The 17,837-nt window shown below is 35.3% G+C and overlaps 1 protein-coding gene across 4 annotated transcripts in view; it reads left to right on the forward strand.

The window, feature by feature from the left end:
* The window catches only part of LOC108711038 (dynein heavy chain 3, axonemal), a 555,753-nt gene that overhangs the window by 301,404 nt on the left and 236,512 nt on the right, over nt 1-17,837 (forward strand). For all 4 annotated transcript variants that reach the window (XM_018252361.2, XM_041586281.1, XM_041586280.1 and 1 more), the window contains exons 35-37: nt 6,336-6,466; nt 7,800-7,900; nt 12,489-12,600. In XM_018252361.2, coding sequence (XP_018107850.1) covers nt 6,336-6,466; nt 7,800-7,900; nt 12,489-12,600 — 344 coding nt within the window. The remainder of the gene's footprint in view (nt 1-6,335; nt 6,467-7,799; nt 7,901-12,488; nt 12,601-17,837) is intronic.

A 17,837-nucleotide genomic window follows, 5' to 3' on the forward strand; every position in this document is an offset into this window, starting at 1 on the left:
TTTAGAATTATTCATTTAGATTTGGAAGAGAATATCTAAAGATCTAGTTGGAGAGACTCTATTAAAATGAGATGCCCCTGAAATGGGTTTATTTAGATACTGAATCTGCTGTGTAGGAGCTAGTTTGGGAAGGATATTTTTTTTGGTGTACCCAAGAGCAGTTGCTCATATACAGGCGATCTTATGTATTACTGATATAACATGATACAATTATATAACATTTGATCATCAATATTATTCATCATCAATCATTTGTTCAAACATAGACCAAGAACTACTTGTTCCATTTACTACATTCTATTTGGCTGCCCATATGTTTGTTGTCAATTACAAATTTGCAGGTATATAATGCTGAACCCAAAGAATAGTACACTTTCAAACATTCCATTGGCTGCTGGCTCACACCCTTGTCCAAGGAGAGCGTCTCTTTCTAACTCCCAACGTACCACCTTCCCTTTTGATCCTATTTCCTCTTCTTTATTTTTATATTTGCTCCAACTCTTAGCTATATTTTGCTTCCCTCTTAGCTATCACTTTCTACTGGAATATTTCACAACAATGTGGTAATGAAACCTATCCTTAGAAATGCTCTGGATCCTACAATTCCTTCCAACTCATGTCTTCCTTTCACACTATATATCATCTTATATATCATATTATTGACAATATTGCACCACTTTCAATTCACTAATTACCAAATCCTCCCCATCATAACATCTTGTAAATGACTCTTTGCTTATACATAGTACCACTTACTATCCCAACCAGCACAACCACACTGGTTACCTTCACCATTTGTTTCCATTCATCTACCCTTATTGTATCCAAACAATATGCAATTGCAACTATGCGCATGTATTCTGTATGTAAACTGTAGTAATGATAATATTCAACAAATAGCCGTATCTCTCTTCAGTTTACCACCAGGAGATTTCTGTTCAGCAGGTTTTAATTCCTGAAATGAATTATTTTAATGACTCAACTCCAACTGTGTTATGATGCAGCAAGCAAGAGGGTGGATCAGGTGCTCGATAATTTTATTAATTAGGACACAGCAATTGATCATTTTATGACAGATTTTGTGCAGTAACTTTTAATCATGCAAAGCTTTATCAAAGCAGAGCATACGGATTATAGGTTAATATCAATATTTCTATTGCAAAGTGAAACCTACTGCGAATATTGTAAGTTGCTTCACTGGGCTTGATGCATTTTTAATGTTGAAATGATCTGATAAAAATGGTTACTTGGCGACCTATCAGGTAAAAAATATACGGCAAATCAAAAATTTATAAAAAAGTATTGAGTTATTATTATCTTGTTAAATGTACTAGTAATCATTTGCGCTATGGCAAATTCTTCCTTCCATAAGTCAAGCTTCGAGGTTATAGAGTGCTGGTTGGTAATGGGACGGTAATGGGACTCTGTTATTGCAATATAATTATGTAAAAGTGCAGTCAAAGTATGGATCAAAGAACTTGTGCAGGAATAAAACACAAGTCATGGAATAATGTACTATACAAACTTTTTTTAATTTAAGAGAAAATAATACAATTTAAGATAAAAATATATACACAGCATTGATATATTTAGATACTTATTTGTACAAAATGTAAAGTTCCATGTAGGACTCTTCACTTTTCAGAGGAATTTGTCTTAGTTGGAAAACTGCGCAGCAAACTGGCAAATGAGGTTCAGTGTTGATAAAAGCAAGGTTATGCACTTTGATACAAATGACAAAAATTTTATTCGCTAAATGGGAGTGTTCTGAAGGCCTCATTTGGGGATTTTTTTTGGATAACAACCTTTTTAACTCTAGGTAATGTTATTTGATGGAATAAATGGAATGGAACAATTAAGTTATGAGGAAAGATTATCAAGGGTGGGGTTGTTTTCTCTTGAGAAAGGGTGTTTGCAAGGGGACAAGTACAGTAGTAGAGACAGATAGCAAGGAATCTTTTTCAGGTAAAACTGAACAAAGAACCAGAGGCCATCCTTTAAGACTTGAACTAAACCCTCCACTGATGCAGAAAAAATGTTTTTTCACATTGAGGGCAGCGAGGTTGTGGAATACTCTAGGAATACTGCTAGGTGATGGCAGATTCTCTAAATGCCTTCAAGATGGCTTGGATGATTTCTTAAACAAGCATAATATCCAATGTTAAAATAATCTCAAGAGCTACAGTTCATTTGGTATAAGTATTTGTATATATAATTTTATATATGTGAGTGTGTATACAGTATATTGTAGGAAGAGTACTGGGTGTTAAAAGGAAGGTATATTCCCCCTGTCTAAATATTAGCTTTTATAATGGTGGGTAAGTGGGGGCAAAAAAATGAGGAAAAGAAAGGCAAAGATAAGACTTTGCCTTTCATTATTCACTCAAAACACATTAACAAGTGGCATATTTGTATATGGCATCAAAATAAGGAACAGTCTCTCTCACATAGGAAGACCCATAGATGTGGGAACACACACTTTTTACCTACATAGCAGGCTTCCCTAGGCCAGCTTGTGTTTGTCGCCCCTGTCCCCTCCCTTTTATTCGGCAAATTTTCATCATTAGGACCGGAGCACTTGAGATTGGCGCACAGGAAATTAAAAAACTATCATGTCTCCTGGGCATCCCGTTTTTCTGAACCAATGTGGATGTAGTTGGGCAACATGCTGCCCGCTAAAATCCTGCCACCCTAGGCCCGGACCTTGGTGGCCTTTCCAAAAATCCAGACCTGAGTAGCAGCTCTACTCTCAGCTGTCACCTTACTACCTAAAACATTGGCTTTGTGTTAAATTCAAGGGCAGATTTCCTTCAATGCATGGGCATCTGTTATTATGTAGGCTGCACTCAGGTGCAATGCAGCTATACTTTGTCTAAAAAATATTCAACACTAAATTTACCGAATAGGACTGCTACCAATATGGATTTATGCAGCGTAGTTATCACTTACAATGTACAGTCTGATTGTTACAAAAAAAGGAAATTGAATTATCTATTAAAAACTAACTTTATAGGAGATGGCCTTCCTGTAGTTTAGACATTTCTGGAGATTAGGTTTCTGCATAACAGGCACCTTACTTTTATTAACTCTGCCTAGGAAGCAATCAGAAGTAGTATTACATAAAGACTTTGTTTTGACCCCCACCATCACTTGTATGGTTAAGAGATTGGAGATCTTCTTGTAAAAACAGGTGTATAGTGTATTGTTTTGCCAAAATATATAGAAAGCTTTCTGTATATTCCTTTATTCGTATTTTAAGATGTCATTGCAATTCATTCACTGTTATAGTGATACTTTTCTCCCTTTTAATGGAATTGGATTGGTATACAAATGTTAGTTTCTCAATTTCAGATGAATAAAATGAAGGATATGGCATCTCAGAGACTGAACTGAGAAAATAGGTTAACAGAGTATTAGCTGCATGGGCTGTTGCTTTTGTTGTACAGTCCAAATCCTGAATATGGTGCTATTAGTGGGTACTTAAGCAGCAGCGGTGGAAACAGCTGTATCCAAATTTTGCCCTCCAGCATCTAACACTAGCCTTAGCTGAAGCTTTAATAGCTTTTATGCCACCAGATTTGATTATGAAGCAGAACTTGTCAAGTACTTTGAAACCAGTATGTAGAGATTTGTGCTGCAGGGTATTTAAATGAACAATAAACACTAAAATGTTTTTTTGCTGAATTGTGATGCATGATGATATTAATATTCTAGATGTTATACACAATATAAGCAAACTTGGGGGGGTGAGGTGCTTGATCATTTGCATGTTCAGACAATTTTTGAATGACCATGAACGTCATATAGTTGGACTGCATCCTGTTGTTTGTTTAGTTGTCCATTAATTCACATACTTTTACTTACAAAACACTAGTTTATGTGTTTAACTTTCATAGAAACCATTAGACTGCAAAAATAGTTCTGCACATATGTAAGCCAAATTCTAGCATGCACTGACTGGACATAGGATAAAAAGATTCTGTGAATGGTAAAACTATCAAAATATCAAAATACAACTGCATTTGTGCTCATCAAGGCAGCCATGGAGAATGATAAAGAATTTTATAAAATTAAATCCTAATGATAGTTACAATTGGTTTAACAGTACACACAGTATATTCATTCTTCCATCTTCTGCCCAAAGACCTTATTAATAAACAGTTATCGAAGTTCTAAGAAATTCTTAATTTTATGAAAAGATATGATAGAACAGAAATGGGATACTAAAACACCATCTTAGAGAGGGGAGTGGATTTTGGATACATACATTACAAATAAGTATAACTATAGGAGAACATTGCTAAATAGATGTTTTTGCATTGTAATCTCTCCTTTGTCATAATTCATGCCATTGCTCACACATATCTTCTTATAAAAAAGTTCTACCCACTTTGTTTTAGTGTTGCACATTATACTATTGAATCACAGCCACAAGAAATACCTCTTAGGAATTACTTGCTGCACAGTCAAAATCCTGTTGTATTTATTTATGAAATGTCAGTTTGCTCGATTTCATCCAAAAAAACAAAACAGATTTATTTGTACTGACTGCATCTTTAATTATTTTTACTTGTCGAGCCATATCTTCATTCAGAATAATTTGAAAGCCCACACAAAAAGATTTATCCATTCCTTTTTCTATTTATGTGTGCATTGGTGTGAACCTGTGTCTCCATAAAACAAAGGAGCCTATGATAGCTATTGTTTTAAGTGTTAATGATAGAAAATATCAAATAGTAATTGCTCAATCTATTCTTTGATATGCATGCTTAGTAGAATAGAAACAAAGGGAATTAAATGGAAAGTGTTCCAGTATTCATGAGTATCTGGCAAATGCCTAGGCTGCTACATATCTGTTTTTATTTGCAGGAAACTGATAACCCTTATCATGGAGAGGCAAGGCATATCTTGCTCTTCTGATAAACTCAAAGGCTTCAGGCCAGAGTGATGTAATAAAAGAGCACATTTTTGTTCCTGAGTTCCTATAATTCCACTGTCAAAAATAATGAAATTTAAATGTCGCTTTGAGAAGTGCTGAGCTTATTCTGAAATGTAATTCTGCATTATTTTAAGATGCTATAAAATAGTATAACAAATAGGAAAAAGAAGGCTTGGTAAAGGGTGAAGGGGAAGTCAAGGATAAGAAGAAAATGAAAAGTTTCTGACAAATTATAGATAATATTCATTGCAAGCCAAGTCTGATTTGTTATTGAGATGTTGTCAACATAGGGTGTATTTGAAAGTGCTATTAATTAGACATTTATAAGCACAAAAATCAAACCTTCTTTGAAGAAAAATATAGACTCTATATAAGCAAAATTCTTTTGTTTGTCTTTTAATTCTATCCGGATACATTTGTATCCTCAGGGACAGAAGTACAAGTATTGTCTGTCAAGGTGGACAGAGACATCTATAAAGGAAACAGTAGCATCTAAGGACAATATTTCTGCAGTTCTTGCAACCTTTAACAACCAATCTGCATGTAGCATTTACTGTTCTTCTTGATAAACGTAAGATAAAATATATTCTAAAAAATGTAAGGGACAGAAACACCTCTTCTATGTGATATAAACATAACGGCACCTACATTTGTACAGAGTAATTGTCCTTAGAATGTGAAAAAAATGTGATGCCATAGTTCTGTTATTCCACTTTATGGGCTATAATAAAATGTTTTTATTATTATGGAGACCTCTATTTACAGACTGTCCCTTCTCTCTCCCAATGAACTCAAATTAATCTCTATGTATACTAGGCCTTACCCTACACTAGCTTTCAGAAATGAGATTATATTGGAGTTTATGGGTGGAGACAAGTACTGTATTATACAATACAAAGCTGAAACCACTGAGAGCAAATATTCACCATTCCAGATATTTCCATTATAAATCAGTTCTGTGTGAGAGGTAAATTTATTATATGACATTTAACTGAGACCATTTGGTAATTATAATGTTATTTAATGGTTGGCAGGCTATAGAATAGATGACAACAGAGCTTACTATTATGGCTCAAATTCATATATTCTTAAAGGGTTTAATTAAGTTCCAGTGACTATATTTATGGCATTGTCCTTAAATCAAATGTATGTGAGATTCTGTTCTGTTTCTGTTGTCTAGTATCCACTATCTGTGCCTCATGTATCTTTCTGAATCCTCACATATTAACCTGTAGAGTTTATTTGTGTTCATTGGACACCTCGTTTTGTATCAGTGTATAATCATATTGTTGTATCTGAAAGTGCAAGTGTGCTTTATGTGGCAATGGTTCTGACAGCTGGATGAAATTGTTTTAATTAACCAACATACTTCTAAACATTAAAGTATTTTTTACAGGTGTTTTAGCAAATGTTTTCCGAAACCATGCCACAAGCCTAACAAAAGGAAGGAAATGGTGCATATTTGATGGACCAGTTGATGCAGTATGGGTGGAAAACATGAACACTGTTCTTGATGACAACAAGAAGGTATAAATAACTAATTGATATCAATGTATTTGCAGAATTATTTATTATACAGTGTACTAGTACCCGTTCCTTACTGAGATTAAAAAATGTGCTCTGTTGAAGATGCTTTAGTTGAATTGTTTTTAATAGTTAGGGCTTTGGGGGCTGAAGGGATTGTATTATAAATATAGCAAAGTGAGTTACAATCCAAAGGGTTACTGATCAGACAACTGAGCGTTGATACCTACAGCTAAAACTTACTGCATACTTGGTATGCATTACAGCAGGCATGGATTGGGCTCAAAACTGAATGTATCCCATAGTTCTGTGTTAGGAAATACTTCAGCAGCACTCCGATTATTATTTTTAACACCAATGTGAAAGCAGTCTTGCTTTATGGTTCGGAAACCTGGAGACTGACCATGACGAACACAAGTAAGCTCCAAACCTTCATCAACCGCTGCCTACGACACATCCTACACATCAGATGGCCAGAGAAAACTTCCAACATCAGCCTATGGAAAAGATCAAAACAGATCTCCATCGACCGAGAAATCAGAAGAAGAAAGTGGGGCTGGATAGGCCACACCCTCAGAAAAAGTTCTGACAACATCACAAGGCAAGCCCTTGAGTGGAACCCACAAGGGAAAAGAAAAGTTGGCCGGCCAAGACAGACATGGAGGAGGTGCATGGAGGCTGAAAAGAAGTCAGCCGGATGGACATGGGCTCAGCTGAAGAAGACCGCTGCGAACCGAGTTCGTTGGAGGAGTGTCGTTGAGGCCCTATGCTCCCCGCTGGAGCAAACGGACTAAGAGTAGAAGAGACTCCGATTATTGTGAAAAAATTGTTGCTTTATTAGGCTTAGCTTGAGGCACGAATAAAGCAACAATTTTTTCACCATAATCAGAGTGCTGCTGAAGTTTTTTTTTTGTACGTGAATCAGACCTGGGCAGACAGGGTCACAGACGGCACCGCAAAGAGCGGTGAGAGTGTGTGTGTAGCACTACTTTGTGTTTGTTGGATAGTTCTGTGTTAGGATATACCCCCTTATTTAACAGTTGCTTTGCCTTTGGAGGACTCCTTGATAATATATTTGCAGACATGTGATTCAAAAACACACCATAATAAATAACCTCAAATACTTAAGGGAAAATTCAGAATGGACAGAAGCCGCCAGTATAAAATGTAAGCCAAATATTTTTCAATTGTTTGGTGATAACTTGTTGCTTGTCTGTGTTTTTTTTTTAATCAAAATATCAATCAAGCCCAATACAATTTTTTTTCTATTTAGTTTGCTGTATGTATTAAGACTATAGGTTCAGTATTTGCTTGTTTATCTTGTTTTTTTGAACAGCTTTGCCTTATGAGTGGGGAAATTATACAGATGAGTCCACAACAGAATATGATATTTGAAGTTTTGGATCTTGAACAGGCTTCTCCTGCCACAGTGAGCAGGTACAGTAAGACACTATTTTGTAATAATACTATAGCATTTCTAATCTGCAAATTGTGAATAGAGTCCCAGGTGAATAACAATGCGCTACATAAAATTTCAGGGAACTTCCTGACTGGTGATTACCATTGCTTATACCTGGCTTATATTTAATTTTACCAGAGGAAGTAAAAAACAATACCAATCTGAAACAAATTTTTCAATTTGTCTCAAGAAGAAAAATTCATTGCCATACCTGTATAAGTGGAGGGTCCCATTTTTTGTCTTTTGTATTTTTTAAACAGTTTGTTTACCTACTGTAGCTGTCTTCTGTTATAACCAGCAGATACATTTTGGCATGAAAGGTCACCTTCAACCTTTAAATATATTTCACAATATGCTGGTCAAAATGAGGTATAGTGGCAAAGTTGCCACTATGTCACATCCTTGGGAAACCGATTACCATAAAACATACAAAGAGGTCTATGGAGATCTTGGGCATGTTGGGGCTATATCTGGTCCATGATCTCTAGATACTGGTACATTCAAAATATTCATTTGGAAAGGTAATAGGATACATATAAGGACATTAAAAGTGCTAAGAAAGTCAAACAGAGGATTTGCACACATTGAGTATGATTTTGGATACCTATTGTTAAGGCGAAACTAGATAATAGGCCTCAAACTCAGGTCAAACTGACAAGGCTGGCCGTTAAGGGATTACACTTAGAAATTCTTGCTGCAGTTACTTGCTTGATAGTGTACTAAATGTTATAGGAACTGAAATTGTAATACTTGGAAAATGGAAAGTCCCCAGAATTTAGTAACAAGTATAAGGGTATATTTATCAAAGAGTGAATTTAGAGATCACCTCAGTCTGAGGTGGAGTGAAATTCCCCCTCTCTCCATTCATTTCTATTGGATTTTAAAAGGCGTACTGTATTTATCAAAGGATGAACTTTCACCCATTGATGAATACGCTTTTAAAAACCCCATAGAAATGAATGGAGAGTGGTGAAATTTCACTCTAGAGGATTGTGGCGACCTCTAACTTCACTCTTTGATAAATATTGAGACAATAAATCAGATACGAAAAGGAGAGTTTATGTGCTAGGCAAACGAATGCATAAAAGCCTAACAAATGCTTAATGATTAACTCCAATTAAATGAGATTATGAGAAAAATTATTAAATGACCAATAAGACTGATTTACATGCATAATCAAAAATGTTAATGATGTTTTGATCAAGGTATAAAAATGTATGTCATGATGAAAAGAAAAATCTTTTGTCAGGAGCTGTTGATTGCTGTTATTTACTAAACTGCAGTGTTGGTGCCCCTCGATAAATTTGAGGTATTCAAGGTTTTTTAGCATATAAACTTGATAAATTTGAGATATTAGAGTTTGCATTCACTCAAGATTTTTACATTCGGCTTTTTTCATAAATAAACAAACATTTGAGTTTGTTTAAATTGTGAGTTTCGAGGTAGAAAAAAACCTCGCAAACCTCATAAACTCAACCTTAAATAAATAACCGCCTAAATGTACATTTTTTTCTTTGTGTGAATGATAATTAAAGATTGGTTACAATGAAGCATAAAAAAATGCTTTATCATGCCACATCCCTATAAATTCCAGTCAGTCAAAATAACCAGTCCATCAGGGACAGAAATCTCTCTTGAATATGTATCCAATTTTATTACATAACCCCCAATATCTTTAAAATGTATATTCTCTTAATTAAACCTAGATTTACTTTGTGCTTATGCACTTTATTTAGGATTTTTTTTTTTAAAAAAAAAAAAAAAAGGTACTGACCATGAAAAGTTTGGAAGCAGGAGGTAGTAAATGAATAAATGTGTAATGTTAAAGTTCTGAATATTCAGATAGGCTTTTTTGCAGAAGAAAGAATAACTGTTCTTATGAGCTGGATGAACCATACAAGGCTACAGAGAACGTCACTACTTACATTCATTCATCTTTTGACTAGCAGACCTTGTCATACTATTTTTATTCTGACTTTTTATTGCACTCAAGCATATGCTTTTCAGTGGGAGCAACAAGTAGATTTAGTTATATAGTGATTTGTTGATGGATTAACAGAATTTTTCATATTTAAGTGATTGTGTAACCAACTCTTCCTGGAGTAGTTGTTGATCTGCAGAATGAAAAGAAACAGGAATTATATATCTCATATGCAAGTAGTTATGCCAATGTGCTGACATTGCCTTTAAAGTTTTAAGTACAGAAGCATGAGCTCTGGAAAGATTACCCGATTGAGCACAAGAAAGTCTGTTTTTTAATTATATATTAATTAATTAGTTATATAATTTTTAATTATATACAGAGAGTGAAAAGACACCCTGTAGTTTTATCCTGGGATACAAAATCAAATTGGGAGTTGGAAGCATGAAACAAGTAAATGGTACTTTAGATATTTAATTAAACTGAAGGTTTTTCAACAAAATTTGCACATAGTTGCATTCCTTGGCTGGATAAAAGGTACTCGGCTGAAAAACTCAGGATTAGAAATGACAAGAGCACTTAGGGGAAAAAGTTTCAGAATGAAATGACAATGTCAAAATAGACTTAATTAAAAGGATTCTCTTTTCCCCATAGTTCCCCTTTACACGTTGACTCTTCAGCTTCTACTACAGAGTACTTGTTAGATTGCTTTTCTTGTTCTATTTTGCTGAACACTGTACCTATACTGCCCTTTCAACATAACTTTTAAACTGCTATGTTTTCACAGTTTAAAGCTGTTTACTTCTTTTTCTATTCTCTTTTTAATTTCTGTGATTTGTATAAAGTCTCGCTTACTATATTTTTTAAGTTAAAGTATTCTGTGAAGTATCCCTAAGGGCCAATATCACCTTAATATAATATGAAAAATCTGTATCCGAGAGAATATGTTTTTCTATAATAATATGTAGTAATAAGCTTACTTTATGCAAAAACACATTTGAAAAACAGTAAACATAAACTCTTTACATTTTATTGGTTATTTTGTTTTGAAACAAACTAATATAACCCCCAATTATTGCTGAAAAAAACAGATTGCTTAGCTGATTTATTAGCTTATCACTGCTATTCGAAAAACGATTATACAGAGTACAAGGGCTTTCAACAAGTTTATACATTGTGTTTTCTATTTTTTTATTTCTTAAAGAAGATTTTATTAAAATTTGAACTATTGAACAATGAAACTATTGTAAAGAGTGAAAGTGGTACAATTACTATTTTTCGATAATTTACAAGAATTACTGTGTGAATGATCGGATCTCAAATTTTGGGGCTGTTCCAAATAGAGACCAAAAGCTGATGATTGTGCTTTCATAGATGTGTGCTTTCATAGACTGAGGTTTGTGGAATCTGACTGAATGCAGGACCAGTAAAAGTGTTATACATCCAAAGAGCCTGTATACTAATGATCCAGATCCTTTTACCCATGATGCAGACTGATTCTTTTTTTGCTTAGCTAATGCTCAGGGCCGGAACTAGGGGTAGGCAGAGAAGGCACGTGCCTAGGGCGCAAAGCTGGAGGGGCGACAGGCACGCACCTTCTCTGCCTCTGCTATCCCCCTAGTCCGGTCCCTGTTCTGGCTGGCTTATGCGTGTGTGCGTTTGCGCGAGTGCGCATGCACGAAAAATACTAGTGCGCATGCGCAAAAAAACGGAAGTGCGCATGCGCACTCGAATTTTTTCGCACATGCGCACTCGAGTATTGGGCGCTTTACCGGGCCAGGCTGCCTGGGGCGCCTGCCCTGGTTGGCCCGGCACTGCTAATGCTAATATTGGTGGAAATGAAAGCCCTGGTTTAAAATGAAAAATGTTATAATAGGTGGGTCAATTCCTTTTGTGAAAGATGTGACTTTTGTAAATGTTCTTTCCTCAACAATTATATTGATAATGTTACCATAATAATATTGCCATCATTAAGTCAAAAAGGGTATCTACTTTATATTTATTTCAAAGTACTATAATAGCTTAGAGGCCAATTTACTTCAGCTTGTCATGCCATGCATGTCTAATTTCCTGTGGGCCAAAATTTTATACACAAATAAATACAATCAATGGAGAGCACTCAGCAACAGAGACTTGTGTGCCACAAAAATTTTTTTTAACAAGTAAGGTGCTGGAGGATATACAGTACTAATGTCCTAAATTCTTAGGTGGAACTATATACCACATTATACAATTACTCTGCACATCAAGTTAAGTAAATACACAAAAAATGGTAGATTTTTATTATCAAAACTGTTTTCCTAGATATTTACAGCAATACAATAAAGCAACTTTTTCATAAGTGCATACATTTGTATGCATACCACCCAGCAATTAGAAATAAAGCTACCAGAAAGCAGACACCTCTGGGCAAATTAGGATTACCCCAATGTTTCAGCACAAGCCTTTGTCAGGAGGAAAATTCTGAAATTCATTCCGATCATGATTACTCCCTTTTTATGGGTCCTCCCACCCAGCATGAACATGTGCATGAAAATGACATGTCTTAAGTAGCAGTAAGTGTGCAATTGCCATATCGTTTTTTAAATATGAGAATTTTTAAGCTTACTTTGGTTTGATAAAAGTAAAAATCGTTTGTTTTGTAGGTGTGGAATGATCTACATGGAAGCCAAAGACTTAGGATGGGAACCATTAACTGAATCGTGGCTTGTGAGTCTGCCAATCAAGCTTTCTGCTGAGCAAAAACAAATTATACAGGTAGGATTTGTGGTAGTCATAAAGTCATGAGGGAACATGATCATTTAGTACAATATTATAAACAGTTTCCTGCTTCCTAGACATGTTCAACATGTGCCTTTTATCAAGGGGCAGATTATCAACGGTCGACGTGAATTTTTGGATGAAAAAAATTCTAATTTCAAGCTATTTTTTGTGTACTTCAATTAGGGAATAGTCCAAATTCATTTCAAATTTGAAAAAAAAATCGAAAATTAGAATATTGAAATTTATCATGTACTGTCTCTTTAAAAATTCGACTTCGACCATTCGCCATCTAAAACCTGACGAATTGCTGTTTTAGTCTATGGGAGACCTCCTAAAACCCATTTGGAGTCAATTGGTGGACTTTGAATAGTCTAAGTTTTTTTTGGGAAAAACTTTGAATCTAATTAGATCGAATGCGCTATTACTTCAATTCGTACGATTTGAATTCGGCCGAATATGGACCTATTTGATCGAAAAGGACCTAATTCGAATTTTGACATTTGAAATTCGACCCTTGATAAATATGCCCCCAAGTGTTATAAAGATTAAGTTAAATGTTCTCCACTCTACATTCACCTTTAATTACTACATTAAATATTTTATATTTGAAAACAAATGATAAGCAAGTATTGTGGCCTCGTTAACAGAAGAAAACAATTATATTTTGCAAATGTAACCCTCATCATGGAACTGGATAATGATAATTAGCAACTTCAATTTGTAGATATTACAGTCTCTACCTGAATTCCATATGTTTGCAGAAGGCTCATTTTAAGTACCGTATGTAAGTATGTATCACTTGAAGTTGTTTTTAAAGAACTGGATATACTGCACAAAAAATTTTTTCAGTGGATTTCTCTATGTTATCAAACATTCTATTTCAGCAAATGGTTCTATTAGTTGATGCTGGGGAATAGTAGTTTTGATGTTACTGATATAGTAGGATCTAATTTATGAACATAGGGGCTAACAAGGTTAGGTATCCAGAGGTATCTGCAGGTTTTTTGTAGAAAAGCCCTCATTTTCAGCTGTGTGAATGGTCAACTTTCTTGAGCATTCAGGCTTATAATTTTAGTAATAACTTGGTATCTGCCCTTATGATAAGTTTTAGGTAAAAGTGACATCACTGCTGAGTTACATGGTGAGCTACTTTGAACACTTACATCAATACCTGGTTATAGTGACATCACTGGCATTAAGTGGCACACATTGGAAGGCACTGTTGACTGTGGAATGACTGTGTGTGGTCAGGAGTTGACTGAGGGTCAGCAGGTCTAGCAAAAGCAAAACAGCTCTTTAGAACAAGTGCATTTTTAGAATGTGCTATTATATAATTTCTTTGCTTTTGCTATGAATAATATAAAAAATATATTTATTTAAAGTACTACTCTAACTTTTACATTTCTATTAAATGCCAAGTTTACTGCAAACACGCCTGCTCCTAATATAAATATGTAAGCCATTATTACTTTTCATTGTTCCTGTGTGTAACTTCAACAAGTACAAGTATGGGATCTTTGATCTGGAAACCTGTTATTCAGAAAGCTCCCAAATTATGGGAAGGCCGTCTACTATAGACTCAATTTTAAATAAATAATTAAACTGTTTAAAAATGATTTTCTTTTTTCCTGTAATAGTAAAACAGAACCTTGTACTTGATACCAGCTAAGAATAAACCCTAATTGGAGACAATCCAGTCTTATTGGGTCTATATATAATGTCAAAGTATGGTTTTAAAAATTATAGAAAGATCCTTTATCTGGGAAACCCCAGGTCCCAGTAATCTCCATTGCATTACGTAGTAACTTAACTACCAAAGAGAATGAAATGATTGGAAGGGGCAATGTTTTATGTATCAAATTTCACAACTATGTTAATTACAAATATCTGAGGGGGAATATACTCAAATATTTTGTGGACAAAAAGAGTCATCAAGTAAAAGCTGCTGAGTTTCTGTAGAAGTCAATTAGGTTTGAAGATTTCAATCAATTTGATTTTATTTTATTTCCAAGTCTAGAGACCTTCAGCCTCACTAAAAATAAATGGAGCAATTTGATTTTCATTTGTGGGTGACTTTTCTGTGACACAAAACTCTTCATGTCTGAGCTTTTTCTTAAAAAATGCTAGTGCTCTAGAATAAAAAAAAATAGTCATGGAAAAAACATGCAAGTTTTGTTTTTTTTCTCCTCAAACTCAAAAACTGATAGCTTTGCACCTTATTAGCATTTTTATTGTAAGTACAGCTTTTAGTGTTGCTTTGAGTAGATTTACTTTGAATTTCAATTGATTGCTATGTGCATTCCAAATAATTCAATTGTATGAAGAAATAAATTATTCCCTAACTAAAATGCTTGAACCGAAATCATTTGCAATGTTGATATAATTAAAAATCAAAATCTAAACCCAAACACAGATCTGCCTTGATAATTTAGTTCCCAATTTTTGATTAACACGGCAAAAGTGTAAATATCGAATAAAACTAGATGAATGTCAAATCATTTCTAAAACTTGATTATAGCTTCATATTCTCTGCTTATTTTTAAATTTGCTTCTCAACTGATAATTGGGAAAGCAGTATACATATTTTCCAGACCTTGAAAATAGTCATTAAAATTAATTTGCCTTATAAAGCCCATAGCTAAATATCATGAGGCAGTCATTCATCCATGTATTTTATTATTTATTTTGCAAACGAAAAAACCATGCAACAATTATATTAAAATCATAGCCCTGAAATCAGGAAATGGGCATAAACACTTAATGATATATCACTGCACAGTTAATAGTAAAATAAAACTTTGATATTTTATATATTCTACAATGTATAACCTTAATAGACAATAAAAGGGCTCATATATATATATATATATATACCCTATGAGTAATGTTAGATACTGTATATTGCTGTGTGGTGTATTCTGTGAATGCCGCAATTTAAAAAGTACCACCTTTTGTTCTTCCTAAAAGTATTTCTGAATTCAGCCTATAGATATTATGCAAACATTACAAAAAAGCAATCTCTAGTACACATAATGGGTACCAAACAGTATAGGGCTGGGCTTTTTGTGGGGCACAAAGCAATGGGCAGGGGGTCCAATGTAAAAATTTGGATTAGAATTTGGTTTTAGGTCTAACATTTACTGATATTTGGATATTTCCAGACTTTTTATAATGAAGCTAAAAAACCTCAAATATTTGCCTATAGACTAATGTTTATACAATGGGATTTAAATGCAAGGTGAATCACATCCCTATCAGGTTAGTATTTTTCATTAAAACTCATCAGTGTACGGTTTCTTACAGGAAAATTGTTACAGTATAAGCCGTGACCAAAGCTTTGTTGGGTTCATTGGAATTCACTTTTAAAAGAAAGTAACTTTTACCCAAATAACCTCTTGTAACACCCTCTTGGTGACACCTCTGGTGCCAAGGTTGTACCATCTTACCAATTCAGGTCCTGAGTCCCCTTTGCAAGGTGAAAGGGTACTGGGAAGTTCCTCTCTTGGCAGTGCCTCCACCTAATGGGATCCAGGAATACACCTGAGGGTGGCCCCAGTAGGAAAACATTCAACACACACTTTGCTGTATAACAATATCAACTTTATAATAAAGAAAGTGCAGATTAAAGGCAAAGTAAATAGTTATAGTACCAATATGCATGTGGGGGGTACTCACCCTGGCGGCTTAGCGCTCTCTCTTGGCAGGGACGCCCGTCACGCTGCCTTCCTTCTGCTGTGCTGGTTCCTTAATGCGCGCGCAGCTCCTTTATTTATAGGCAAATTGGCACTGACGTGTGATGTCAGCACACAGTGGCGCCAAATTCAAAAGTATTAAAGGGGCTTTAGAACTATGATCATTGCCCGTTACAGGTTCATTCTTTGTGAGTTCCTGGTGCTTTACCTATTCTAACATGATTATCTGATACCTGTTTTGACCCCTGCCTGCCTGACTACTCTTACTTCTGTGATCCTGACTCCTGCCTGGTAACTGACCATTCTAACTTCTGTAATCCAACCTATGCCTATTTGACTCTTCTGATTGACCTCCCGGCTTTGACCCTTTCCTGTCTGACTATGCTAGAATTCCGCCTGCACCGACCTGGCCTGTTTGACTACGATTCATCTAATCCTTGTACTGTGACCTTCTGCCCAAAGACTTTGCTTTACAATCATGCCCCACTGCTCATCCAGAACCTTCGCTTGGCTCCTCTCTTGATAAAACCTGGCGGCATCCGATTAGCCGAGGGCTCCTCCCAAGGTGAAAAGCGGCTGTTAAAGGCGGAAGCAAGAGCCGAGACCAGGGTGATTAGCATTGGTTCTGGATTCTGGGTGCCGATTCGTGACAATGCATTCACATAGCATGACCCACTACCCTGGGGAACCTGTGACAGTCCAGTCCTGGCACCTCCCTGCCAGGCAAACTCCTTTGTAGACAAAGAGTCTCAGTCCCTTTTCCCAGAAGAACACAATTGGCCCCAGGTCACGCTACTGCCCAAATACCTTTCCCGATGGACAAGGTACTTGCTCCCACAAAAAAAAGGCACACTAAAAACCTGTATCACAATAAGAGGCACACTGGATCCGTTTCCTTTTCTCCACCCTCCCCATGCAGACCCCCAGGCAGACTCACCCGGGGGCTCACACAGAGCTGGAATGGGCATCCACCTGATGGCATCCTTAAAGGCTCCAAGCTTGACTAGTGAGTTTAGCCTGGAGTATTATTAAATCATTTCCCAGGAAAGCATTTTAGTGATATATATATATATATATATATATATATATATATATATATATATATATATATATATATATATATATATATATATATACCAGACCTCCATTGTGGAACGTCATCCTGCTATGGTCCTTAAAACCCTAAACATCAACATTAAACAAGAACAGACCAAATATTGAACCGCATTAGTAAAGGAAATTGCAATGGGGTATAATTAGGGCTCAGTATGAACCATGTAATCAAATATGCATATGTTGTTAAAGTTATTACAGGTGTAAGTATCCTATTCCTTCTTTTTGCGAGAGGAATGGAAAATATATAATATTATTCTGCATGGAAATAAACACATCTTGGCTTAATATATTTTAACATTCCTATGTTGTCTGAAGAAAATCCCTCATGAGTACAAGTAGATTCTCTAATCGAACCATGAGCTCGATTGTTTTTTATTATTTTCTCTTGTAAAGATCCAAATATTGGATATTGTTTAACAGTTT

This window comes from Xenopus laevis, chromosome 3L, assembly GCF_017654675.1.
Source record: "Xenopus laevis strain J_2021 chromosome 3L, Xenopus_laevis_v10.1, whole genome shotgun sequence".
Classification (NCBI taxonomy): Eukaryota; Metazoa; Chordata; class Amphibia; order Anura; family Pipidae; genus Xenopus; species Xenopus laevis.